The following is a 25,570-nucleotide window of genomic DNA, read 5'->3' as shown; positions in this document are numbered from 1 at the left end:
AAGTGCTGAAAACCAGCTATCTGTCTGCCACCTGGGAGATGTGGCTGCAAGGTACAGCCCTGAGAGCTCCTGGCACCAGGATATCCTACCTCAGAGGCAGAGGGGGGTCACAGGACCTCCTCTGATCCTTGTGCACTAAGGCATGAGTGGGGAGGAGTTAGAGAAGTACAGATGGAGGTCCAGAGAGGTTCCCTCTGCCATGGGGAGGTGAAGGGGAGGGTAAGGTGTGTCGTTCGTCGCTTGCAAGTCGTCCCATGAGCAGCTTCTGGATTTTGTGAAATTGGTACCAGTAAGTCACCGCATGGCTTTTTCCCCTTTCCCAGAGAGCTGCTAGGACAAAACAGGGATCCATTTGCCCCTAAACATCACCATTTTGTAGCTCTATTGCTGTACAACTTGATGCCTTTCCCCACAAAGCCTGGTGCTGGGCAAAGCAGCTCTGTGAGTAAGGATCAGCTGAGGAACCTGGAGCGATCCCATCAGCTTAATGCATGTGTGAACTACATGGATAAAGTGGATGCTGCTACAGCAAGACTGAGGAAAAAGTGTTATTTCTAAAGGGCTTTTGTTGTTGTTTGAGACAAAATGCTGCTGTCACAGCAGTGTTGCTGCCAGGCAGGTGTCTCCTTGCATGTTCAGGTTTCCTAGGACCATGGGGATTTCCCAGAGCAGAACACAAGGTACATTTGTTCTTCTAAAGTCAGTGGGACGGCCGAGCCCAAACTGTGCAAATCTGGGTGGATGGCTCAGCTGGAACTGTGTGCCAATGGTCTGATGAATTAGGTGAAGTATTTGCAGTGCACATGGTAGAAGGCTGTCTTGCCATTTTTTTTTTAATTACTGTTTTTTAGTTTGTCTTCAAGCCTTTTTATTATGTATTCTTTTAACCTTATGAAATGGAACTTGCAGGGCTGGGGGGAGGCAGGAGGAAGAAGCTATAGTGAAGCGTTTCATTTGGCATCATTGGCATATTTATTAAGATTTGAAGAGCAACAAGTATGTTTCCCACATTGCTGACAGTATAGTGTTTCTCTGCTTTATTTTTCAGAGCCAAATCGTATTTGTGCACAAGCTCTGTAGAAATCTGGGGGCTTTCCTGGAGTATGTGCAAGAGGCTGCAGAACTTTACTCTTAACAGACGTATACAGACAAATTCTATTGGATTTGCTAGGCTATGTTTTCATCAGACCAAGAATAAGGCTTTAGTACTGCAACACTTGTGCCAGGCAAGTCTTTGTACCAATCAGGATCCCAGCCATGGTAACAGCAGGCATTTCAGATGGGACAGTCCTGGGTCTGATCCACAGCTTGCCTGGGAGCTGTGTGTTCCTGGGGGAATTGCTCCCGGGCTAGAGGATGGGTGGTAGGCTGACAAAAAGCTGCCAGGCTGCACACAGCATAAGGTCACAGTCAGGATATTTCTGTTAGCAGCTTTCCAAGGGTGCAGTGTTCAGTGTTGTATATATGCAGATGTTAGGGGGGAGAGCAAGCAAAACAATGCCTAGCCTAACAGAATTTAGTGAGCAGGATCATCTCAACAAAGCAATGGAGAGAGGATTTGACTCATTTCCAGTGAAAATCTGGACACACATTTTTAACATAGTGTAACTGAGAGGGTTGGGGGCTAGAAGAGAGGACTGTCATTTACTGATTAGCTTGGCTATTTCTGGGGACTTGGTGTTTGCATCAGGTCTCTATAAAGCTGAAGTTTTTATTCAGACATGCACAGGACAGAACAATATTAACCCATCCTCCAACATCAGTTTTCGAGTCTTATTTTGTAATTGGTGGCCTTAATTTAAATTTAAATGGGGGGATAAGGGTAGGGAGTCAATCTTTTGTAAGAAACACAGGGATGCGTTTGATACAGCATCTCCAGCTAATTGACTCAGCAAATGTCAGGAAAAAATTAACAATTCACAATTCCTGAAATCAGCCATGTTTCTGGATAGCAGAAGTGCTTGTTAAACTAGTTGCTCCTCTATAGATATTTGAGATCAATTTTGAAAAAAAAATAAAGTATTTTTTTAATACTTCTGTAATTTGTGTGAAACAGTTGAATCTTTCACTCATGCATATCACATCCTAACTATATGAAACACCGTGCAGAAAGTTTATAGAAAAGGTAGGTCCCAGGGTAATTAAGTCACTTTTACACTGGGATGCACTCTAAACTGAGATTGCATAAAATTGTCAGGTTGTTACTGGCTTGAATAGTTTCCAACTCTACAGAAAACACCAACAGTCCTACTGAATTAAAATCTTCAACTACAGCCGCTACTTAACTTAAACTGCTAGTGCATAAAACAGAAGTGAGGCACCACACATACTCTGTCAAGGCACTTTTGCCTTTGGCTTTCCACAGTGTAGCACAGATCACTGGGGATGACCTCCGTAGCCAGGAATTACACTCCAGTTCTGCACTTGGGAAAAATAGGCCCATTCAGCTCCGCAAGTCTCCTCTTCCTCACTGAAAAAGAAGAGGAAGAGGAGTCAGCTGTGGCAGGGGGAGGACGGGGATGGCAGGTGTGGCTTACCCGCTGTGAGAAAGATCTTGGAGACATAATTTCTGCCAGGAGAGGAAGAGAATAGCGTGAGCTGCTGAGTTCCAGCTTTAAGCAGCAGATACAGCCCTACAGAGTTTAAAGATAGGGAAAGTAAGCTGAGGTTTCCATCCCGTTGTTATGGCCAAAAGCTACTTTGAGCCTTACCTGCCTTACTCTACAGTCAAGTATATTTCATGCAGTTGTCTTGGTAATCTGCAAGATGTTGGCTAAAGCACCTCTGCTAGAAGGCATTTGACACTCACCAATGTGAAGACAGCAGGAGATAGATGCCACAAGGTTTTTTTTCTGCTAGTTTTTCCTAGTCTCCCTCTCAAATTAAAAAAAAAAAGCAACATTTTAAAACTTGTATCTTGAGCCTCCAGCCCTTTGATCATCATTAACGTGGTCAAAGCAGCTTTGTATCTACTCTTAAAGTTGATTTGCAACTCTGAGAGCTGCGTCTATGAGTCTTCAAGAACTGTGTGTAAGGAAAAAAAAAAAAGTGTAAAGAGGATGCAGAAGTTAGCTCATGGGGAAGAATGTAAATGCCATCACAGCTGGCTCAGACAGGGCATCTCAGAACAGAAGCTATAGGACCAAGACCAAGCTCTGGCAGCATCAGGTGATGGTAGGCAAGAGCACTGGAGTGGAGCAGAGAGCTATTGCTGACAAGGAGGAAAATAAAAGTTTTCTATACTTATATGTTGTCCAGGTGTAGAGCTGAGAAGCTATTGCCAGAGACCATGACACCGATGGATGCGAGCTGCAAACAAGAACCAAATCAGACACAAATGCAGATCTTAATGGCCAAAGAGACAAAACGTACAACTGCTGCATGGGAGGCAAAGCTGTACACTCCTTCCTTTCAACAAAGGAACAATTAAAACATTAGCTCCAGATCTTTCAGTTGAATACTGTGTATTCATGTTCAGTAAAAACCTTTCTCTACAAGACAGAAAATAGTAAGCCTTTCCTGGAGCAGCTCCCTAGTGACTAGAAATGCAGCGGCAGGCAGAATAAATAACCCAGTGAACTGTAATAAGTATTCTGTGTGGTTAGCAAAGAACTGGCACGTAGCTCTATGCTTGGCCATATTTCATAACAGCATAGTACTGTCTGAAGCAAGAGTGCCTTTTTATTAAAATAAATATATATATTTATCATCTGTTTAAGTATGACAGCCACCTAGAGCTATTTCTCTATGCTTTTTAAACCCGAAGTTGATTCATGAGGGAGCAAAAGACCCTGTATGTGGTGAACCTCCCGCGGATTAATACAGGTTTCCAACTTTTCCCCGTTCCTTGCCAAATGGCATTTACATCTTAGGTCTTCCTTCAGACCCTGCCTGCTGACTGCTCTTTTCTGGAGGTGCCTCAGCAGCGTTGATGGCCAGAGGTCCCTGGGAGAGGGCTCTCCCCAGCACCAGGGCAGGGCAGCCACTCATTTCGTCCCTCGGCGCTGGTATAACCTCTAGGGAAGGGCTTGTCCCAGCATGCAAACAATGGGTCTGCAAACTTCTGCTAATTTCTTCCCGTCATGTTGTCTGTGTTGCTGCTCAGAAGAGTTTGGAGGTAATGTTTATAGCCACCCTGTTTACCCAGCGGGGCTGGTACTTCCAATATCACTCCACTGGACAGGTTTCCAGTGCTCTACAGCACCTTGAAGCCAAGCAGTGGAAAGCCTCTGCCACGTTCATTAGCTGAAACAGCACTTTACAGGCTTGCCCACGTTTTCCTTCACAAGCAGTTCTCATCACTTCATTGAGAGTATAAATATAACTCCAAGCCATGTGGCTCCCCACCTCTCCCTAGAAAACTTCCAGTTTGCTTTACTGAGGGGGATGGGCCAAGCCCCACTGCCTTCAAAGTTCAACTCTCCTATTTTTCATCTCCTTGTTAAAGTGGAAATGAAACTGGAGGAAGACGAGCAGTTGGCAGGAATCACAAGTGCTGTCAGCTCACAACCTGTGTGCCATATCACGCATGTTACTGCTGAAGCACATTAACAGCTCTCACTCCTTCCGATCAAGACCCTTTGTTACGGCCAGAAACACTCTTTTCTGTGGGTTTGGACTCCACAGCTTCTTCAGGTTTGGAGCACAACTGGCATCACCAGGCCCTTCAAGAGCTGGTATCTGACTCCAGCACACCCACCACAGCCTTCAAGCTTTAAAACTTTTTTTAGTAAGGCTCTGCCCTTCTCCCACTGGGGATTGCCCGCAGGCAGCCGCGGGGCCTGCAGCCCGCCCCACTCACCGAGGTCGTTGTTGTTCATCATGGCATTGGACGCACGAAGCCGGGGACCTTGCTGGGTGAAATGGTACCCAAACTTCAGCAGGGTGGTGTTTCTTTCCAACATGTTTGCAATTTCCATTTCCACGTTGTTGCCCAAGGGCTGGCTCTGTGGAAAGAGAAAACAGAGACGCACATGAGTGCAGGTGTCCTGTTGCTGCTGTAAATTCAGCACCAGCCCTCAGTCCCTCAGCTGCCACCAGCTGGCCCAGGGATGGACCAGCTTCTGCTTCTCCCTTGCTGTGTGGGGGATGCTTGTGTCTTTTAAAGCTCATATGTTTTACTGTTGTAGGCAACTTGCCAACATCTCTGTCCCCCCCCCCTCCCCCGCTTTGAGATGCAGCGAATCTCACAGTCCATGCCAAGCTGGTTAGGTCATAGGGCGATTCAGAACGAATAGGTATCTGCTCATCTTACCTCCTCCCCTCCTTCTGGATCTGCTGGTCCATCCAGCATCCCTGACGTGGAGCTGCTGAAACGCTTGCTGGCCTGTTCCTGGTACAACCCAGTGGCTCCACTCTTCCAGCACACACCTCACACAAGTTATCTTGCCCATTTCTTAAAGAGACTTGCAGTGAAGAGGACCCAGAGAACATCACTTTGACCTCACAGTCACCTGCCCCAGAGCTCCTAATAGCTCAGCTGCTTTACTTCAACCCCTGGTTTGGTTTCCGGAGAAGCCAAACTTGCCAAGGCATCTGTACTGCTGCATACTCTACAGCCCTCCTGCCGTGTTTTCTGCTCATTCCCTGCACTGCAGTAAAAAATTCATTTTTACTAAGTAACCATTGCTATTTAAGCCCATGGCCACCTTAAGTCACTCTCCACCTTGTTCAGCCACTTGACCTCCAGCAAACAGGACATTTTCGCCTGACCAGAGCTCCTGACCAACTATGCTTTACCTGGTTGTCAATCCGAAGCTCCACCAGGGTTGTGTTACCCTGGAGTGATTCAACGAGAGCAAGGATGCCAGACCCAGAGATGAAGTTTGACTCCACATTCAGGCTCTTCAGCGTGTTGTTGACCTTCAGCATTTCTGCCAGCGCCTGCAGGCAGACGTGGGCAGGAAGAACTGGCATGAGACAAGCAGGGCCAGAGCACCCCGGAACCTCTCTGCTCTGGGGGATACCTGGAGGACCTGGTGGCAAAGGGGATTCCCTCCTATTCCTTGGGCATTTTTGCACCTGAGTGTCCTGGAGGGCACAGCAATGCCTCATACAGATAAATGTTTAAGTCCACCCCAAAAGGCGACAGTCCACACCTGTGGCTGCCCTGTGACAGCCCTTCTCCTTGTCCCTCTTGTAAACCCAGCATGGTGTTGGCAGGGGGTCAGCCCTGCCTCCTCCCCACACTGCTCCTCCATCGCAGCAGTCAGGGAGAAGACTCTGTCTGGAACACAGGCATGTTCCCTGCATCCAAGACTTCCTCCACAACCGTATCACCACAGGTCTTGCCCACCACTCTTCTTCTGGAAGAATCTTGCAGGCAAATATCAGACTTAGTGGGACTAAAGGACTGTGTTCTGGAATAAACAACTGAAACCTCCACAGCTGAAAAGGGAAGTGAAGGAACTGAGGTCTGGTTCTGGCTTTCATTACTACTTAAAACTGAAACACCTGCACCAAAACCTGAGGTGCAGAACATGCCCAGTGTGACCTACAGTGATGAAGCAGCAAGTGCGTGAGTCCAAAAATACCTTGCCCAAGAACAAGCTCTGTCACAACATTAACACAAGTAGCTGACGCTGTGTGGCATCATACTTACGAAAGCAACAGGATCGTTGCTCCTCGTTCCAACTATGCTGAACTTCTTCACATAGGTATTAGTTTTCAGTGCTTCAGCACAGGCTTTTAAAGTTGGTATGGGAATATTCTGTGAAAAGAAATGCAGAAAACTAGTGTTAGGTCATCATCTGTATGAAGGATATGCAATACATTTGAACAGTATTTCAAAATTCTTACTGAGATAAACACCAAACACTCTGAAGTAATTTAGGAAGGGGCTGATAAATGTTTTTTCAAGTTCTCTATCTATAATTAACATATCCTGAGGACTGTGGCGATGTCTTCATCCTGTTTCCCACTCTGCTGATAGTTCACTCCCATAATTTCAAGATACAATGTCTCTGCTGTTTAATTACCTAGAAACTCAGCTACTTGTGAACAGGGGCTCATGGGGGTGTGCGTAGCTAGGATCCACGAGCCTACAAAGCACTGCTCCTGTGCTTTTAAGTATAAATGACAGCTCTGAGCAACAGCCATGTAATGTTACGGAAAATTCCCACCTATAGAGCCTGATCCAGAAAGACCTGAAATGATCTCCCTGTAGAACAAACTGCAGTCACTTCTGACTACAATAAAACTGACTACGTAAAACAATGTAAATATTGCTATAAAATAATATCTTTCTGGCTAACATTTGGCATACTAGGTCCCAGCCCAGAAAATAAATCCATGCTGCTTTTTCTGAGTTCAGCAAAATGAGTATTTTTTGCTTATTGAACATTTTAGGTACCCTTGTCAGATGCAAGCATTTTCATCTGCAAGATCACATGGCTGGAGTCAAACACATAAAGGTAAAAACCTTTACGTTACAGAAAGGTGCAGGTGGCATTGCACAGGTGTTTTTAACATGCACATGCCTTTTATGTTCCTGTCATATGAACACATTCAACAGATCCCATGGGCTGGGGGTCCTCAAGTCAGGAGGACAGACAGTAGCTATATTTTTCAGTACATGTATGTGCCCAGAGGCCAAGTAAAAAGTGGTGCCGTGTCCTGGTTTGCTTTCTACAAGAAGAAAAGGAGCCCCAAAGAAGGGATGGGTGGGAGGTGGACTGGGTTACATACAAGAATGGAGGTTTCTTCATATTTGCTTGGCAAGTGTCAAGATTAAGAAGCCATTTTCCTCCCACCATTTTACCTTACATAAACATCCCCTCCAACAAATGTGGCTGACTAAACCACTAAAACAACTTGGAACACTTCAAACCAGACAGGCTGGAGGTGGTTTTCTGCACCTGCCCTCAATACAACACAGCTCCTCCAGGCAGCTGATGGCACTCTCCTGCCACCAACCCCACATCATTATCCCACAGCAGGCAGCAATCCCTCTTGTCCAAAAGGTGGGAAGTGCTGGGGCTTCTTGTCTGGCTACATGCAGTAGTATGGCATTAATACCCTGTGCAGCAAAGCACGCTTGGGCTCTGCCCTCTGTGTAGCAAATGTTTGGTGCTGTTGGTGAGAGAGGAGAGCAGGAAGGAGCACATACCATAATATTGTTAAAGTTGACTTCCTCGAGGTCAGGATCGTTGTTCTGTATTCGTTTCAGAGTTTCTTCCACGTCCGTTGAGTTTGGCTCCTCATCAGGAACTGGCTTGTACTGCGTGGGTTTAATCACGCCTGCAAGTGAAAAGCAAGATGGGCAAAAACAGAAGCAGCCAGAGCAGCAGCACGTCCCCCTTAGGTGTGTTGCCCCTGTTCCAGGAACAGCACTGGGAGGGAGGTATGACCTGAGAGGCAGACACGAGACACAAGACTGCACAAGCACTTGACAGGCCTACCCACACTCGTGCGTGTCCTGAAATGCTGCCTGACACTGGGGGCAACCTGCACAGGGCAGCTGGTGCCTGCTGCCATGTGCTGTCAGGGACCAGAGCTGGTGGCAAGCATGCCACCCATGTGGGGACGTTCCCCGGGCTGTGCTCCTCCTGGGTGGGGACAGGGCTGGGGGCACTGGTGGGCACATGGCAAGGATGCATCAGAGCCTGTGCCAGCAATCACAGACTGCTCTGACAGTCCAGCTTTTGAGGTGGTCCCACACAACATCCTTGTCTCTAAATTGGAGAGATGTGGAATTGATGGACAGACTGTTTAGTGGGTAAGTAATTGGCTGGATGGCTGCATCCAAGGGGTTGCAGTCCATTGCTCAATGTCCAAGTGGGGATCAGGGAAGATGATGCAGCAGCTTCCTCAGCCAGGCAAGCTCTGGGAGCACGGGGCACCACCACCATTCCTCTGACTGGTTCCTGTCCTCTCTTCCTGGGTTTCATTTGGAAAGACTGATAGAAGAAATGTTTTCACCTCCTTTGGAAAGTGATGTGTTTTACTTTTGACATGAAGAAATGATTTTGGCAGGAACGACTGTCCAGGAGACACCTTTTCTGCTCAAAGTGGATTAACATTTCCAGCTGATCTCCCCAGGTGAGGTGTGAATTGCCTCTGGGCGGAATAGCCTCCACCCAGAAGGCTTCCCTGGGAAAGGACAACGTCCCTGAAGAGCCATTTTCCCAGCGAACACCAGGAGATGGCAGACTGCAGAGGAAGCGTCTCCCTGGCAGGCACCAGCCCAGGGCTGGACAGCTGTAGCAATCGCGTGCCAGCCAAGGAAGGGGTCTTTGCTCACACACGAGCACGGCAGGGGTGGCAGGCGTCCAGTGAAAATAAAAACCCAGCCCTCGGCCTAAAAATAATTCCCACTTTGCCTCTGTGTCCAAGCTGGCAGGCAAAGGCTGCAGCCTGTGAAGTGCTCTGGATCACTTACTGTTAAGCCCTTCTTTGTTCACAATAGTGCTGCTCCCCAGTGCCTCGTAGTACTGCTGGTTACTCATCAAGGTGTGCATGCCAAGGATGGCTGCAGGCAGAAGAAAAGGAGAAAAACCTCGAGTTATTGCAGGCTTCACAGCCAGGAGAAGACACTCATGCCCGTGCTGCCCAGGATGGGGTCAGCAGCACACTGCATTCTTCTGTACAAGCACAAAGCAACGCACAAAGGTGGGACCACCCCCCAGCTGTCACAGACACACAACAGGGCTCGAATGCACTCTTATTCATGCCAGTACAGCTTGACTCAGAGAAGAGGAATGTTGCTGCATGGACAGCAAACAAACTGCCAAGGCTTCCAAGCAGCAGCCTCAATTCTGCGTCATGTGAAAATACAGTGGGGAAGACAAAACTAAAAAAATGCCATCACTGGGATTTAATCTCAGGGCCCAGTCCAGCAGGAGGCTGTACGTCCTCATCACTCTGCTCACCTGGGCATGTGCCACACCAGCTTTTGAGATGGCTGTGCCACACACACAGATCCAAAACAACCCCTCCGACAGCTACACACGGGTGACTGCCACACAAAGCGTGGCAGCACAGTCTGCCCTAGCCCAGCAACAAGCAGCGGGGTGCTCTGAGTTGGTCTTCGTAATTCTTAACATGTGGAAGTGGACACTGAGAACCTAAAGCTCTGCTGGCTTGGTTGAAATGCAGAAAGGAATGGCATGGACACAGTTCAAAGACTGTAAGAACCCAAACGCCAAACTTATGACAATTTGTGCATCAGGACTGCAAAACCAATATGCAGATGCACACAGAAACATGCCAGTGGGGATCTGTTGACATTCTTGCCTGCTGCTGAAGAGCAGGGGGAAGCCAATGGCTCAGAAACAGTTGGGCAAATATACTGTTTATAAAAATACTACTGTTACTCACAGAAAGTTTATCTTTGGAAATAAATGTATTTTTAATTAATTGTGTTGTGTTTTTTTTTAAAATAAGTATATGACTTCCTGCAGAAAAATGCAAGCATGTGGCCACTTGTTATAAACAGGCACATACAAACAAATATTGACCTCAGGATGGGCACAGTGGTTAAAACAAATAAAAGACCAACTTCTGCCTAAAATTCAAGCCTGCAACACCAATGCAGTTCATTTCCCCTTGAGCCGCTCCTCTGATGTGTGGTTGGCACCTGTCAGCCACCATTTGCTCAGAGCTTCATCCAAGAAGGGCTGCAGGAGCAGAAGGCTCTCCCTGGCACCCTTCACGTGAGGCACATGTGTTGTGGTGCCAGCCCACCACGACTCCCGGCTCTGGGCTGAAAGGACAGGGGTGGTGGCAGCAAAGTGTGGCAGCAGCCACTGTCATGCTTCCTCTGCTGTGCATCCCCAATTGGATGTCACACAGCCAAGCAGATTCAAGTCTGTTTGTCTCCATTTTCTCTGCCATGGACTCAAATTTTCAGGAGTGCCAGGCTGCTGGGAAAAGTAATTTGCAGGCTCAGCACTTTGGACACCTCCCCCCATATGCAGCTTAGTGTGACAACAAAAACCCTCTACCAGCCAGGACTGTAAACATCTGGACTGCAAGCAGAGAAGGATTTGCTATTACAGCCATGTGGTTTTGCCCTTCTGCTCTCTTTTTGAGATAGATTTTATGTTGGTGGATGACAGGGACCTGCAGCATTTGCATGCATGGTGCTTACCATTCATTATCCACGAGCACACAAGCCAAATGAAGGCATCCAATTTCTGCCTCCCCCAGTGGACTAAAGGCAGAGAAACCCTTCCAGGTCTTTTTGGGAGCCACCCACAAGAACTGTCCTACCAGGCTTGCCAAGGAAGGGAGCCAATGTGCCACAGACGACAGCGAGCCCTGCTAAATAGGCAGGAGCTGTTACACAGCCTTGGCAAACTTGGAAAAGCAACACTGTCAATATTGAGCTTTCAGCACAGCTTGTATCACATCAGCTCTCAAGTGCACTCTCCCCAGACCTGCAGAACAAAGTGCCCTCAGCACTATTTCCCTGTGAAAGTAATTGCTTCACAGGTCTGGGGCTTAGAAAGATGAATTTTAGAGAGAAATGTTTTACAGGACACTAGGAGCAGAGTAAAATACCAAAACCAAGAGATGCAGTGCTCAGCCAGGGCAAGCGCATTGGAAGCCCTACTGCAGAAGTGCATTTCTGAGCCAGAAGGTGGTATTACTGCGTGGAAGATGTCTCCTTGGTGTGGTTATCCTACAGGCTACCTCACAGCAAGGAAGACACTGCTGCAGAGTATGGACATCGGCAGGAGACAGAACTGGAGGGAGAAGCCAACAGGAGTGAATTCCCCATTGAGAGCTAGACCAGCAGGAGATAAGAGCCTGGTAAAGCAACCAAGAGGTGTTCAAACAGTGCTTTAGTCGAGGCATTTCCTATCTCAGCCACAGAGCTATGTCCACGCTGCTGGCTTTGGCAAGATACTGACACTGCCTTCTCTAAAGCAGCACAGCAAGGAGGCTTGCAGGGGGTTTCTTCCACTCAGACACCACGGCCTGCAAAGCAGCAACGGGGCAGTGCTTGAATTTAACCAAAGAGAGGCTTGAACCCATCAGAGCAGGGACTATGCCTGCCTTCTTGGTTTGCATGGGGCTTGGCTGCTCCAGTCAATGGCACACCATGCTTTCAAAGACCCCAGCCTGACAGCTCCATTAATGGGCAGAACAAGAAATTCAGGTTTCACTGGGCCTGTTTGTTTCCTAAGGGTTTGGCTTAAAGGGGGCTGTGTTCCCAAAGGAGATGGGCTGCAGTTTGCAAGGTTCAGTGGCAGAGAAAAGAGAAATAAGCAGCCCATGGATAAATCCTGCTTCTCCTTCTTCAGCTCTGGTCCATGCTGCTGACTGAATCACACGGGGGTGCTGGGCTGGAAGTAACTCTAAATATACGTTTCCTTTTTTACGAAGAAACAAATCCTGTCAAAACCGACGGCATTCACATAAACAGCAAAGAACTCAACAGCTCACGTCCCACAAAAGAGCAAAGATAAATCAGTAGCTAAATAACTCAAACCCTGAATCACATGTAGCTGTTTTACCAGCAATGTCACAGAGCTCTGCATCAGAGGCATTAGCGAGGGCTTCCTCCAGCTCCGGCTCCAGAGTCACACTTTCCAGAACAGGATCCATCGGCTTCTCCTTGGGGATCCAAGCTTTCCCTGTAAATGCAAAGCGAGGTCACACTCAGCACAGCCACAGCACCCATCCCACCGCTGCAAAGGAGAGCTGTGCTGCCCTTGCCAATGTGTTTCTGTGGCGTGGGATTCATACGGTGGAAGGGCAGGGGGGCATGAGGACCTAGATAAAACATCAGAGTAGGTAAAGAACCCCTTCCCATTAGTAGGTCTGTGTCCTGCTGCAGTGTGACAGGGGGAAATGTGTCAGACACCTCCAGCTGTGGAGCAGGATGCTTTTATCAGTGTGGTGGCACTACCTGCAACAGCCTCATGGTACTTTCATACTGAACAACATTACAATGCATGGTGCTCAGAAAGCACAACCTGATACAGAAGAACTTCACTGCTTTGAAGGCTGCATCACAGAAATGTAAAAGGGATGCAGGTTTGCCAGCATTTGGGTGGACCAAGGGAGGCCAGCAGCCTGGATCCGGCACTGTGTGGGGCCAGTCCTGTCCCTGAGACCTCTCCAAGTGCACAGCAGCACAGTACTGAAACGAGGGTGGAGAGGAGGAGGTCTGGCAGCAGGCAGGGACAGCACTCAGTCATCAAGTGTGCACGTGGGCAGCAGAGACACAAGGAGAAGTAGGCTCAGGGCAGCTGGTCTGGCTCAACAGGGCTGCAGAAGACACCTGGGCAGGGGGAGAGGCGCCGAGGGCACTTGAGACGGATGCCTCCCTGCTCTGCCTCCTGGGACACCAATGGGCCAAGGATTAGGCCTTTTTACCAGCTGGAGGTGCAAACCAATGGGTTTGCTCCCCCTGTCGGTATCCCCTTTCCTGTCCTTCCCTAGGGGAACCTGATACCTCTCTGCTGTCCCGCACAGGAGCCTGGTTCGTGTCCACATGCCTGAGGGCAGTGGCAGGCGTGTCACCCATGAACCACCCTGCTGCCACCCCGCCATGAGCGGAGCAGGGGCAAGTGGGAAGCAGCACTCCCCTCTGCAACCCTTGGGCTTCCGAAGGTGGGCACGTGCTGGGCAGGGACACCTCCACCATGCCTGGCCAGTAGAAGGCTGTGAGTAGACACCAGCAGCAGGGCAGGCAGCATCCCACAGCAGCCCCCTCCCCTGAGACAGCCCCGCATCGCCGAAGGGAGATAGGGAGTGCAGAGCCTGGCATACCAGCTGGGACTATTTTCGTCCCCTCTCTGAAACCAGAGTCAGCAACACCGGAGGGGAGAAACAACAATCCAGCCGCTTGGGGCTGTGCAGACGCAGAGGCAACTAAATTTAGCCCCAAGGAAGAAGCAACTGCGCGGCGGGCTCCCCCGGAGAGAGATGGAGGTGGCTAAAAACAGCGCCGGGTGAAACTGCTCATCTCCTCCCAGAGGGGTCACAGCTGCTCTGCAAAAATAGGCAGCATGTAATTTATATATATATATATATATATAATAGATATATAATATATATACATGTGCATATATATGATATGTGATATTATATAATAAAAATATAATTTACTGTTTCTGGCTGACACTGACAAAGCGTGTCTTCACTCAGCAGCTTGTTACAGGTGAAACGCTGTTTAACGTGTCTGAGACTGCATCAGGTTGAAGTACAATTAATTCAGCACAGAATTTGAAAACCCTAAATGCCTCTGGCTGAGTGCTGCCTCCTGCTGCTGTGCTAGCCAAGCTGGTGACCACAGCTGGGCTCAGGCACGTTGAAGCTGCTAAATCTTCCTGATAGGGCTCAGTAACATATTTTTGTTTGCATCTTTCAAGGATAACTTTTTTTTTTTTTTTTTTTTTTTTTAATAAAACCGTTTTAAAACAAGCTCTCCCCCAGCAAGGCACAGGGATCACTAAGAAGGGGCAGGAAGCTTTGAGGAAGGCAGCACTGTGGGCCTTGCAGTATTGACATGCCCACATGCTCACACCGTGGTGCAAGGGATGACCATACCTCTCTTTTTGCCTGTGAAAGGAACCAAGTCTTCTCTGTCTTTAACGTCTTTTGCCTGCTTTTCCAGGTGGGCCATGAGTTCTTCCCTTTTGAACGGGCCGGTTGGTGGCTTTTGTGTCTGATCCCTCTGTCTGAGCCCTGCTGGTAGCAATGCGTTCTGGGCACAGGGGGAGAAACATGGGTCATCTCTGCAGACCAGACCTCCATCCCTCACACTCACCCCTATCCACTTCTCCTCTTGCACCACCTTTCTTCCACATTGCTGGACAATTTCCTTCTCAAAACCTGTGTCCATCCAGCCCCAATGACTCCCATCTCAGCTAAGACACGATGCTCCTTCCCTCCTCCAGCATGGGATTTCAAACACCAGCTCCACGGCATGATCTCCATGCTGCCAAGTGGATGCTTCTCTACAACTGCAGCTCCAGACCTTTCTCTGGGGGCTCTCACTATCCCCTCCTGCTCTTCCTAGCCTCCTCCCACATGCTCACCATCTTTGATACCTTCTAAGCTCAGCAGATCTCCTTCCTCTGCATCTGTCCACGTGCCAAAGACCCCACTGGAGGTGGAGGCCGTGCCCACTGGTCCCATGAACATCAGCCTGGAAAAATCCCCACGTCTTTCCAGCAGAGAGTTGTGGTGGTCCCTGCTGCTGGCCATGACCCACCACACATCTGCGGGCAGGGCCTCGCAGAGAAGGCCAGGCCAGAACGGCAGTGGTGCCTACAGCTCCACAAGCCCACAGCCCCAGCCCTTTTTCAAGCTGTCTCCTTGTTACTCAGCCACGTCAGCCGCCGCAGGAAGTTGCTTTGTGCCTGACACATATGGCACGTAAGCACCTGCTTATATTTAAATATAGAACAGCCTTAATGCAATAAGTAAGTCTGTTCCCAGATCTGACACTAAGCATGTTCTTTAAAGCTTTTTTGGACAAAAGGCAACATTTATTTTTTTTAAGACATCCAAGGTGATTTTCAACAAGAGGCTGATTTTTTCGTGCCCACCTAAGTAATTCACTTTAATTTAAATCTGTTTCAGTGAAAAGCCTGGGAAGAATGATTACTAATAGCAAGCAATTAGCCACAGCCAACCTTGGTAGGCAACTCAGCAGAACACCACTAATGCACAAGCCAGGAGGCGTAAGGAACAGCTTTCTTCCCCAGGATTCATGCTGTGCAAGGTGAGCATGCAGCTCGGGTACCCAGGCCACACCTGCACTGAAGGGCTTTCACCATTATTTTACCTTTACACACCTTTCACAGAACCCTGTCCATCTCCACATCTCCTGGGCCAGCTGTAACCAGCCTACCAGCACACACACATAATCCTGGGAGGTAGCCTGCCACCTCTTAATTATTCTTCTGTGTTGACGTTGCAATTAAAAGCACTGATGATGCAATCTGCACTGCCCATCATTTACCCCCGAAACATTAACCGCACTTTGCAGGAACAATTTCTCACTTGGCAGTGCCCAGCCTCATCATCTAACGCTGCTGTAACCCAAAGGCCTGCCAGTTGGCTCCGCACAGAGCAGCCTTGTCTCCAAAAAGGTTTTCACTGCTTGGCATGAGCAGGCCAAACATTTGTGCAGCTCCAGATGATGTTGGGGGGCTAGAAAACAACTGGCCCATTTTGCAGAACTCTGGGGTTTGCTTTCTAACTACAGGGAGGAAAATACTGGCTATTTGGAGTTTGCTATGAAAAAAACATCCAGCCCACAAAACCCACAACACTGCCTCAATGTGGCCTGATGAGAAGCAGTGATCCATTCCCACAGGTTCCTAACTATCAAGACAGGTCTTCCTAAAATATAGGGTGTCAGAACAGTGTAAGAAGCTCAAGCATAGGCTAAGACCCTGCTGCAAAAAGCATTGTACAACAACAAAACTATCAGCAGGTTTTACTTCAAAAGCCTGGCAATTTAATTATTGGGCCAGAGACCAGTACAGTGCTGGTCACACCACAGTGTGCACACTGGGCACGGGCAGGGGGACACTGCAAAAACAAAGCCCCACGAAGACCCTGTGCCCATGGTGCAGGAGCACAACTGCTCCTGCCCATCTGGGGCCAGCCTTCTACCAAGTACAGGCTCTGCAAAGGATCCCACCAAGGTACAGGTTACTAGCACAGCACATTTGCCCACAACTGTGTGGGATTTACCACCTACCAAGCCTCATTTCAAAATGACTTACATCAGGATCCAGCTCTTCCAGTTCATTCTCCAGCTTCCTGAGCTCCTCCTCCGTCAGGGCACCAAGAATCTTGTCTTCATCCAGGTCTCGGTATTTCTCCAGCTCCTTTCTGTAAGACATCTTAGAGCAGTCCTGTGAATTTCACTCTTACACCGAAACAGGACCTGAAATGAAAACACGGAGCGTAGCACTGAATGCATGAAACATGACCCCGCAGCCCTGCTGGCGGGGGAACACTGGCTATCACAGAGTCACACAAGATTTATGCTCAAAGCGTGGCTGGCTCCAAAGCCAGGTCAGATTGCTCAGGCCCCCCCTGCCCACTTCCAGATGCACATAACAACCCAGGGCCATGACAGCAGCACGATGTCAGGAGCACCTCGCCCCACCAGGGCCTTGCAGGGCAGCACCAAGGATGTATCAGCATGGGGCTCTGGCTAGGGACACCCGCCTCCAAGCAATGCTGGGTGTTAACAAAATGTCCCAGGCATTCATCTCTTTGGGGGACAATAAACCACAGATGGGAAAGCTTGCAGCTTGCCCGCCCTTATGAGCCCCCAGTAGCACCACCTTGCACGTGGCAGTGCCGGCAGAGCTGTGGCCAGGCGGGAGAGGAGATCTGCAGCATCGCTGAGTCCCTCTGAGCCCTGCAAATCTCCACGAGGCTGCAGACCTGAGTGCTCCTTCCTGCAGGGCTAGTGCTGAGAAGCCACGAGTTGATCAGGAAGCATTACTTACTCCTGCTCGTGCGCTTAAGTGTGCTGCTAGTGGCCTGCCCTCAGGGAACAGCACACGTCAGTAAGCAGCTGACCCAGGTGCTACAGCACAACTAAGCACACCCTGCAAGAAGAGAAGTGGCAGTGATGTGCTCATGAACTGCTCTGGACCAGACCCCAGACCTGGGACTTTTGTGGGAAAGCCAGTGAGAGACCTGCTGCGGCAGCCAGAGTGCTCACAGCATGCAGCAGGGCGCACCTCACCGTGTCCACCTCCTGATTGTTAGCAGAAAGGTTCCTCCTGTTCCACAGTCCCATATTTATGCTTTCTGGCTCACTTCTTACAGAGGATATTGAACTCTTAATTTACTGAAAGCAAGTTTCCCTTAGAAGGGAGGTTTCTCCACACGACTTGTAAGGCAGCTGAGGCTCCAGATAGGAAAATTATCTTTAGCCTGCCCACGAAAGGGCACATTAACGTGTAGCGGCTCGACAGCGAGCCCTTAAATTTAGAGCAGTCATCTGCTGGGAGGCTCGGCCTCTCCTGGCGCGACCGCCCGCCCGCCGTTCCCACATTCCTGCCACTCGCCACCTGGGTGCGATGCCTCGCTTATCAGGAGCCACGAGAGGCAGTGCTGGGGGGCAGGAGGTCCCGGGGGACCCCGACCTGGAGGCACACAGATGGTGAGGAGCTTTGTGCACCTCCATCTCTGTCCCTGTCCTGGGGAGAGATGTCCCGCAGGCATGGACCTGGCCATGAGGGATGGAGGCTGTGGCAGCGGGAGGCGAGAAGGCCGGGAGCCCGCAGGCCGCACGATGGATGTTCCTCCACACACTGCTGGGCATTTGGGAAAGAATTAACCCGGTTCACCACAGGTCTGTTCCACCAGGCCTGTTCTCAGTGCCTTCTCAAGATTGCAGCTTTGATCTCTTGTTGCTTTCAATTAAACTTACTGATACTCCTCGTTCAGGCAGTGAAGGAGGCATCACAACAAAACACATGCACAATACACAGACGTCAAATAGGGCTGACCCCATCACAACTTTAAGCAGATGTTCCTCAAAAAATAAATCAGAATTTGTATGGACCCCACCACAACAAGTTGTTAGGTCTCAGGGTCTGAAGAAGACATCCAACACACTGGAAGAGAGCCCAGGCACTTGTCCCTGTTGGGCCAGAAGGGCACAGAAGGGACTAGGCATGACCATTTTGGAGGCAGAGACCATCGCCAGGAGCAGCACAGGCACTGCTGGAGGGGGGGACCTGCGGGACCACCTCTCAAGGTCCTGAGGACCCTAGCAGAAGGGAAGGACAAGAAGGCAGGTTGCAGCATAGGCAGGGACTGCAGCACAGAGAGGGCTCGGGGCACCCTAAGCCACTGGTTTTAAGCAGCATCAGAGGCAGGAGTTAATCTTCTGAGGGACAGCTTGGCTTGAGAACAGTTCCCATTTGATTCAAGCTGGGTTTTGATTTATGATTTTTTTTTTTTTTTTGCATGGCTAAGTGTAAACCTGAGACAAAGTTTGGAGCTATTATTTTTACAGCACAAAAATAACAAACCGATGTCATCCAACACCTCTGTCACTGCTACGATTTCTTGTTCTTTGGCTTTCAGCATAACTTAGAAGATAAATATTATGGTTGGTTTTTAGGTGGGTTCTTTTTTGAAAAACTATTACCTCAAGTGACCAATTACTACAATCTCAAGAGAAGTGTTTTCAATGCCTGCCCTTAGCCCCCAGTCAATCACGCAGGTGCAAACCCAAGATGCATGCTGTGCAGATGAGAGGAGCAAATTAGCTCCATCTGGTTTCCAAAATAAAGACTGCATTCTTACACATCCTCTCAGATCTCTGACAAACCTAAAGCCAACTTAAACAAAATCTCTTACAGGACTCAAGCCCCAGCTTGCTGTCAAGCAGCACAGCCAAACAAATGGCCAGCTGTGGAGCCAGCCCCGACACCTCCTGCAGCTGATGTGCAGGCAACAAAGGGGAAAGTTGGGGTGTCTGCAGGAGCAAGGAGGGCACCAGAAGGACCGAGATAAGGGGGAGCCGCTCCCTGTGGCAGAGCTGGGGCAGTCACAGCAGGGGCATAGCAAGGAAGGACATCAGTCCACCAAAAAAGCGAGTCTTCTGCTGGTTCTGCAGCCCATGGGACAACTTGCTGAGCCCTGGTGATGAGGGCGGCAAGCTCAGGTGTGCTGGCAGAGGACATGCCCATGTCACTGCTGGAGCCAGCAGGCCCACAGAGGTAGTTATTCCCTCTGCTAAGCACCGGGGGGCTGCATCTGGACACCGTGTCTTGTGTCTTACCAAGCTGAAGGACTCCAGTGCAGAGCCATCAGGATGGGCAGGGAGGAACACAGAGCATATGAGAAGCTGAGGGACCTGGACATCTTCAGCTGGGAGAGGGGAAGGTTGCAGAGGGGTCTTGCTGCAGCCACCTCCTGCCCAAAGGGAAAGGACTTGCAGGGAAGATGGCATCAGACTTCTCTCAGAAGAATAGGAAGGGGAAGGACAAAGTGCAATGGAGACAAGTAGTGGCATGAGGAATTCTAGTTGGGCATCAGGGAAAAAAAATCCTTGCCACAACAGTGGTACAGCCCTCTTGTACAGGGACTGCAGAGGTGGTGGGATCTTGAACAACTCTCAGCAAAACAGATATTGACATCCACAGCACCTGCTTGGAGAGCAGTGTCCATCCATCATATCAGATCTTCATCCTGCTGATGAGGGAAGCTCAGTCTCCTCCAAGGAAGATCTGCAGACCCTCTGGTTTGATAAAACCTTTACAGCCAGCAGCTGTTAACCCAAGACACACTGAAATTCATGTTGATCTCTGTAAGATGCTTGAAAAGAAACATCTGGAAGGTGGCATTCAAAGCCTATCAAAGCACACCGTGACTTTGCCAGTGACACCACACTTACTCTGGCTGTGCTGTCCTGGCCCTTCCTCTCTGTGGCTGCTTGCAGCACCCCAGGAAGAGCAGCTCACCCAGATCCTATTGCCCCCAGTCCTCCTTGTCTCAGCCCCCCACAGCCTGCAAGCCATGCAGCTTGATACCAGCTCTCATTAAGCAGCCTTCATCATCAGGGCCATCTAGCAAACAGCTAGGTGAGACCATCTATTAGCGACCAGGCAACAAGTAGTGGGGTCAAACTCCGCCAGAGTCCAAATACAAACCATCCCCTTGGTATACTTTTAAGGCACATACTTGTTAACATAGCTGTGTGTTCTCCTATTTGGGTGACCTTCTCTCAGGCACCTGGGATCCACTTCTTAATTGCTTAATTTCTAATTTCTAAGCAAAGCACATGGGCACACTTGATCCATTAGTAATGCCATACTTAGTGGTTTCTGCTCCGTAACTTTAAATTCTCCACTTGAAGCTTCTCAGCTCCCATCCCCTGAGAAGGGATCCTGGGCCTCCTGCCTGAACTGCTGCTGGCCCTGCAATGGACACCCTGCATCTAAGGACAGGCCCTACCAGACAGCCCCGGGCAAAGCAGGGTGAGCAGGTGGGTAGCAAGGGCACCTCCGCGTGTCCCTGACCTCGTCCTGCTGCTGCGGAGCAAGCGCTGGGGCAATGCCCCGAGAGGGTGCTGCTCCTAACTCAGGAGCAAGATGAGTACTGTTCCAGCAGCAATAAGCATCTAGGGGAAGCTGCATGCCAAATTTGAAGGAAAAATTTAACAGAAGTAGGACCTTCACATGACCTTTCAAGGGCTAACAGAGCAAAGATGCCACCTCTGGCTCCGAGAGCAGAGAAACCAGAAGTTGCAGGAGCGGGGCACTGCTCTGGGGGCAAATCGCTGTGGACTTGTTTCTTTGCCCTTCCAAGTGGTTCCTGCCAACTGGGGAACCCCGGGCTGGGCAGACTTCAGTCTGACCCAGGACAGCACTTGTGGCGTGCTTGCCCCGCTCACCACGACCGACCAGGAGAAAAAGTCCTGCCGGGCGGCGGGCGTCTCCACCTCCAGGGGCTCCTGGATGTGCCCGTACAAGGAGGGGAGCGCTGCTGCGAGCCGGGTCGGACCCCAGCACGGCCCTGCCACGGTGTCCTGGGCAAAAATCACCCGGCAGCTCAGCAAGGGCCAGGCAGCGACACCCAGCCGTGCTTAAGGGCAGGGAGGAAAAGAGCCCTGACGGCAAACGGAGACGGTGGAAGCCACACACGAACGAGGGGCACAGGGGCTGCCAGGGGGCACCGGCGGAGGCTCCTCCACCCGCTGCCAGAGGCACACGCGGCAGGTGCCGGCGCCCCAGGCAGCCCGGCGAGGGGGCCAGGCTCAGACCCCCGGCTTTTCCTCCACGGCCCCGTCCCGTCCCGTCCCCCCGTGCCTTGCCGTGCCTGCCCGCCGCCCCGCTTACCGCAGCCGCCGCCGAGCCGCGCCGAGCCGAGCCGGGGGGCGGGGGTCCGGCCCGGCACAGCACGGCACGGCACGGCCCTGCCCGGCCGTCACTCAGCGGGGCGGGGAGGGGAGAGGCCCCCGGCCGCCCTCCCCTTCCCCAGCGCCATGGCAACTCCCCTCGGAGCCGCCTTCCCCTCGCCTCCCTCCCCTAGGGACGCCCCCGGCGGGGTGGCGCGGCCCGGTATGGCCCGGGGACGGCCCCCGGCCCCGGGCCGCCTGTGGGGCAGGCCCCGTCGAGGCTGGCACGGCCGCAGGGCAGAGGCTCGGGGGCTGTGGGGGCTCGGGGGACCCCGGTTCGGGCAGCCCCCACACACCGCACCCCGCTTTGTGGGCCACCGAGCTTCATCGGGAGCCCCCTGTGGGCTTCACACACCGAGACTTCTTCCCCCAGGACAGAAAGTGAAGAGAAAATAATACAAATTATAACGTATAAAGCAATAGGTGCACGGTGCAGTTGCTCACCACCTGCTGGACAATGCCCAGCCAGGCCCCAAGCAGCGACCCCCACCCATTTTTATGGTCACCCATGACACCACATGGCACAGGACATCCCTATGGTCCAGCTGTCCGGGCTGTGTCCCCTCCAGCTCCTGGTGCACCCCCAGCCTCCTCAGTGGTGGGGCAGTGTGAGAAACTGAGAAGTCCTTGGCTCTGTGAGCACTGCTCTGCAACAACTAAAACATCCGTGTGTTATCAGCATTGTTCTCACCCCAAATCCAAAACACATCACCACATCAGCTCTAAGGAAAAAAAATAATAACTATCCCGGGCCAAACCAGTACACCTGCTCACAACAGCCAGTCTAAAAAAATAGAACAACGTACATAGGAATTCAGAGGAAGCATTCAGACATTGCAAAGGTCTGAAGCGAGTTTTTCATTGCATGGTTTCTCATCTTTTGTCTAACACACTTGGCACATGAGAATCTCAGACACTTGCCTGGTGTGTGGCACCTGTGAAAACACAGGATAAGTCTGATGAAAAGCCAGAGACATCAAAGTTTTGCAACAAATAAGAATTAGGAAAGGGTAGTCCAGCAGAGGGAACCTCAGAGACAGGAACTCATTTGCACTTCAGGATGGCAAAAGAGTTTTTTTCCCTGTCTGTTTTTAAAAAAAAAAAAAAAAAAAAAAAAAAAAGGCTTCTTAGAAATGATCCGGAGTATGTTTCTATGATTCTATGATTCTAAGGCAATGATAAAAGAGGTAGTGATGCTGATGGAGCCCATGACCTGCCGAAGCAACTGCTTTCCTTTATTACTTTCACTGTGCACAGGCTGCTTTCTCCCTCAGAGGATTTGACTCTGCTGGGAGCACCCTTTTTTCACACCTTTCCTCAGCCTGGAGGAAGGGGCAGCCTCAGGTAGCTCGCATCTTCTGAACCTCCCAAGTCACCCTGCCAGCACAACCCTTGAGCTGAGTGCCTGAATCCAGCTCTCTAGGCACATTCCAAGTGTTCCAGACCTTGTCAACTTTAAAAACAGGTGGGGCAGAATGAGCAGAAAAGAGGTGGTTTGAAAACGCTTATTGTTCACATTCTTGGGAAAGTAAGAGATCTGCTTTGCATTGTAATCATTAGTTTCATCTGTTTTCCCTAGGTAACAAACACTCCTTTTCCACACACTTGTCTCCAGAGTCTGAGGGCTGGTGCCCCTTTTCCAATCACTTTGTCAATGCCCCACTCCCTGGTGAGGGATCCCAGCTGCCTGGCTTCCCCGCCCTCTAATTCCAGGCTACTGGCCCCATTATGCCAGCTCTGGAGCAGCCAGGTGACAGTGTGCTCACCTGGATGACAGCTGAAACCTTTTTACCTATCTCATAGCCCACCCAGGGTGGTTTCTGACTCATGAGATCTGCCTCTTCCCCCTCCTGTGGTCACGATGCCCTGCTGCAGAGCAGCCTGCTTCATCCTTTTTCCTCCCGCTCCCTCCCAGAAAAGGCTTCTTTCCTTACTAAACAACTTGACTCCTGTTTCTACTGTTTTTTCATTGCTACAGGGGCAACCAATACCATTAAGGGTTGGCCCTCTGACTCAGCCACAGTGCAGAGACCTTCCGTTCCCCTTGGGGGTGCTATTGTTTCATCGGCACGGCGCAGCACGCCGTAACTCTCTGGCACTGCCAGGGTGGGGGCATATTTCTCCCAAACATTCCAACATTTTCTTAGGAGTCCTCACTTGTTCAGGGGTGAAGTCCAAAGGTGACAGTGGTAACTGTGACAGATACTTGCCCACATCCTCCCTTACATCTCACCACCCATAACCATCCTGCCTCAGTGCAGATCTCTGGCTGATACTCTAAAATATTCTTAACCTTAGGGAGGAAAACAAAAACAACCCCCCCAAAAAAAAACACACCACATTTTGGAGACAGAGAATAGGAACATGCTTGTTGAACATCCCACAGATGTTCGAAATACTTAAGTTACTGTAAGTGGCCAGGAGCTGGAGGAGGAAGGGAAGGTGTCATTTCATTGTCTCCTCCGTGGACTGGCTCCCAGAGGAGAAAAGTGTAGTTGTTAAGAGTTTACAAGAGATGGTTCCCAAAGTACGAGGGTGATGGCAATACCGAGCACAAATAACAGATTACACTCATGGCTAGTGCTTTTATCATATAATCAGTGAGTGTCATGCAGTACAGCAAGCTAACAAAACCAAAATCAGCCTTTAACAAGCTCCCAGAGGTGATAAGCAGTGAAACAGGGAGCATATACAGCAAGAAAGGAGTTACATAGAACAACGTTGTGAGCAAATAAATCAGCATTACAACCAGCAACTATTAAAAAAATATAGTAACTATAATATATTATAAACATTTTTGTTCTCTATCACACTTAAGTCAGACAATACCTCAACCCTTCGAGCCCCACGTTGGATGCAGACTGCTGTGGTTTAACCCCAGCAGCTCTCCCCCCTGACCTCCCACAGTGCAGTGGGATGTGGAAGAAAATTGAAAAAGGTAGAACTGCAAGAACTAGGAGGTCGAGACAAGGAGAGTTTAGCATGAAAGGAAGAAAAGACCAAAGAAAAAAGTAAAAATAAGTGCTGCACTATGAAATGGCTCACCACTCACTGACTGATACCCATCCACTCCTCAAGCAGCAGCAGCCCGCTCAGCAGCAGCGCCCCATTTTATTGTCCCACATGACACCACATGGCACAGGACATCCCTTTGGCCAGTTTTGGGTCACCTGTCCTGGTTCTGTCCCCTCTCAGCTCCTGGTACACCCCCAGCCTGCCCGCTGGCAGAGAAGCATGAGAAACTGAGGTGGCCTTGGCTCTGTGAGCACTGCTCTGCAACAACTAAAACATCGGTGTGTTATCAACATTGTTCTCACCCTAAATCCAAAACACAGCACCATACCAGCTACTAGGAAGAAAAATAACTCTATCCCAGTCAAAACCAGGACATCATTATATGCAAAAACTAGTTCACCACATGGAAAGCAGTGCTCCTGGGCTTGATCAGTTAGATAGCACTCGTTTCATCAGGTACCTGTTCTCTATCCCATGGCACCACATAAAGCTGCCCAGGTGAAGGCTCCAGTGCAAAGGCAATGAGGCTGAATGAATATTCTCCTTGCTTCTTGTCTGGGCCTTTTAGACTCTGGAGCAGCTAGCTATAATCAAGCAGACAGTGAGGCGTACCCTAGGAGGATAAGACAAGCAGATCAAAAAGCTTCCTACGTCTCCTCAGCATCTACCAGGCTGCTTCCCCTGATACTGCAAGTGTAAATCCCAGGTCTG

General features: G+C 50.0%; 1 protein-coding gene across 2 annotated transcripts; it reads right to left on the bottom strand.

Annotated features, from left to right (window-relative positions):
• Window positions 1-948: 948 nt before the first annotated feature.
• Window positions 949-24,954, bottom strand: TMOD1 (tropomodulin 1). Of its 2 annotated transcripts, none has more exons than XM_035310837.1 (10): window positions 24,890-24,954; window positions 16,695-16,858; window positions 14,503-14,659; window positions 12,462-12,581; window positions 9,380-9,469; window positions 8,108-8,238; window positions 6,602-6,709; window positions 5,740-5,883; window positions 4,802-4,946; window positions 949-2,470 (listed from the first exon to the last, which is right to left on the bottom strand). In XM_035310837.1, the coding sequence occupies exons 2-10, from the start codon at window positions 16,812-16,814 to the stop codon at window positions 2,406-2,408; spliced, it is 1,080 nt and encodes a 359-aa protein (XP_035166728.1). In that variant the 5' UTR covers window positions 16,815-16,858; window positions 24,890-24,954; the 3' UTR covers window positions 949-2,405. The 2 variants fall into 2 exon arrangements, with proteins under 2 accessions (XP_035166728.1, XP_035166729.1); XM_035310838.1 differs by lacking the exon at window positions 24,890-24,954 and adding an exon at window positions 21,786-21,834.
• Between the last annotated feature and the right edge of the window lie 616 nt (window positions 24,955-25,570).

Source organism: Oxyura jamaicensis, chromosome Z (genome assembly GCF_011077185.1).
Source record: "Oxyura jamaicensis isolate SHBP4307 breed ruddy duck chromosome Z, BPBGC_Ojam_1.0, whole genome shotgun sequence".
Lineage (NCBI taxonomy): Eukaryota > Metazoa > Chordata > Aves > Anseriformes > Anatidae > Oxyura > Oxyura jamaicensis.
The sequence above is the reverse complement of the archived record's forward strand: the minus strand, read 5'-3'. Positions and strand labels throughout refer to the sequence as shown.

Bases quoted from the DNA above. Each gene is read 5' to 3' on its own strand.
- TMOD1 (XM_035310837.1), bottom strand. From the start codon at position 16,814: ATGTCTTACAGAAAGGAGCTGGAGAAATACCGAGACCTGGATGAAGAC. The intron at 9,470-12,461 runs GTAAAACAGCTA...TTCTGCCTGCAG, and splicing joins AGAGCTCTGTGACATTGCTG to CCATCCTTGGCATGCACACC. The intron at 5,884-6,601 runs GTAAGTATGATG...GTCTGCCTGCAG, and splicing joins GCAACGATCCTGTTGCTTTC to GCGCTGGCAGAAATGCTGAA.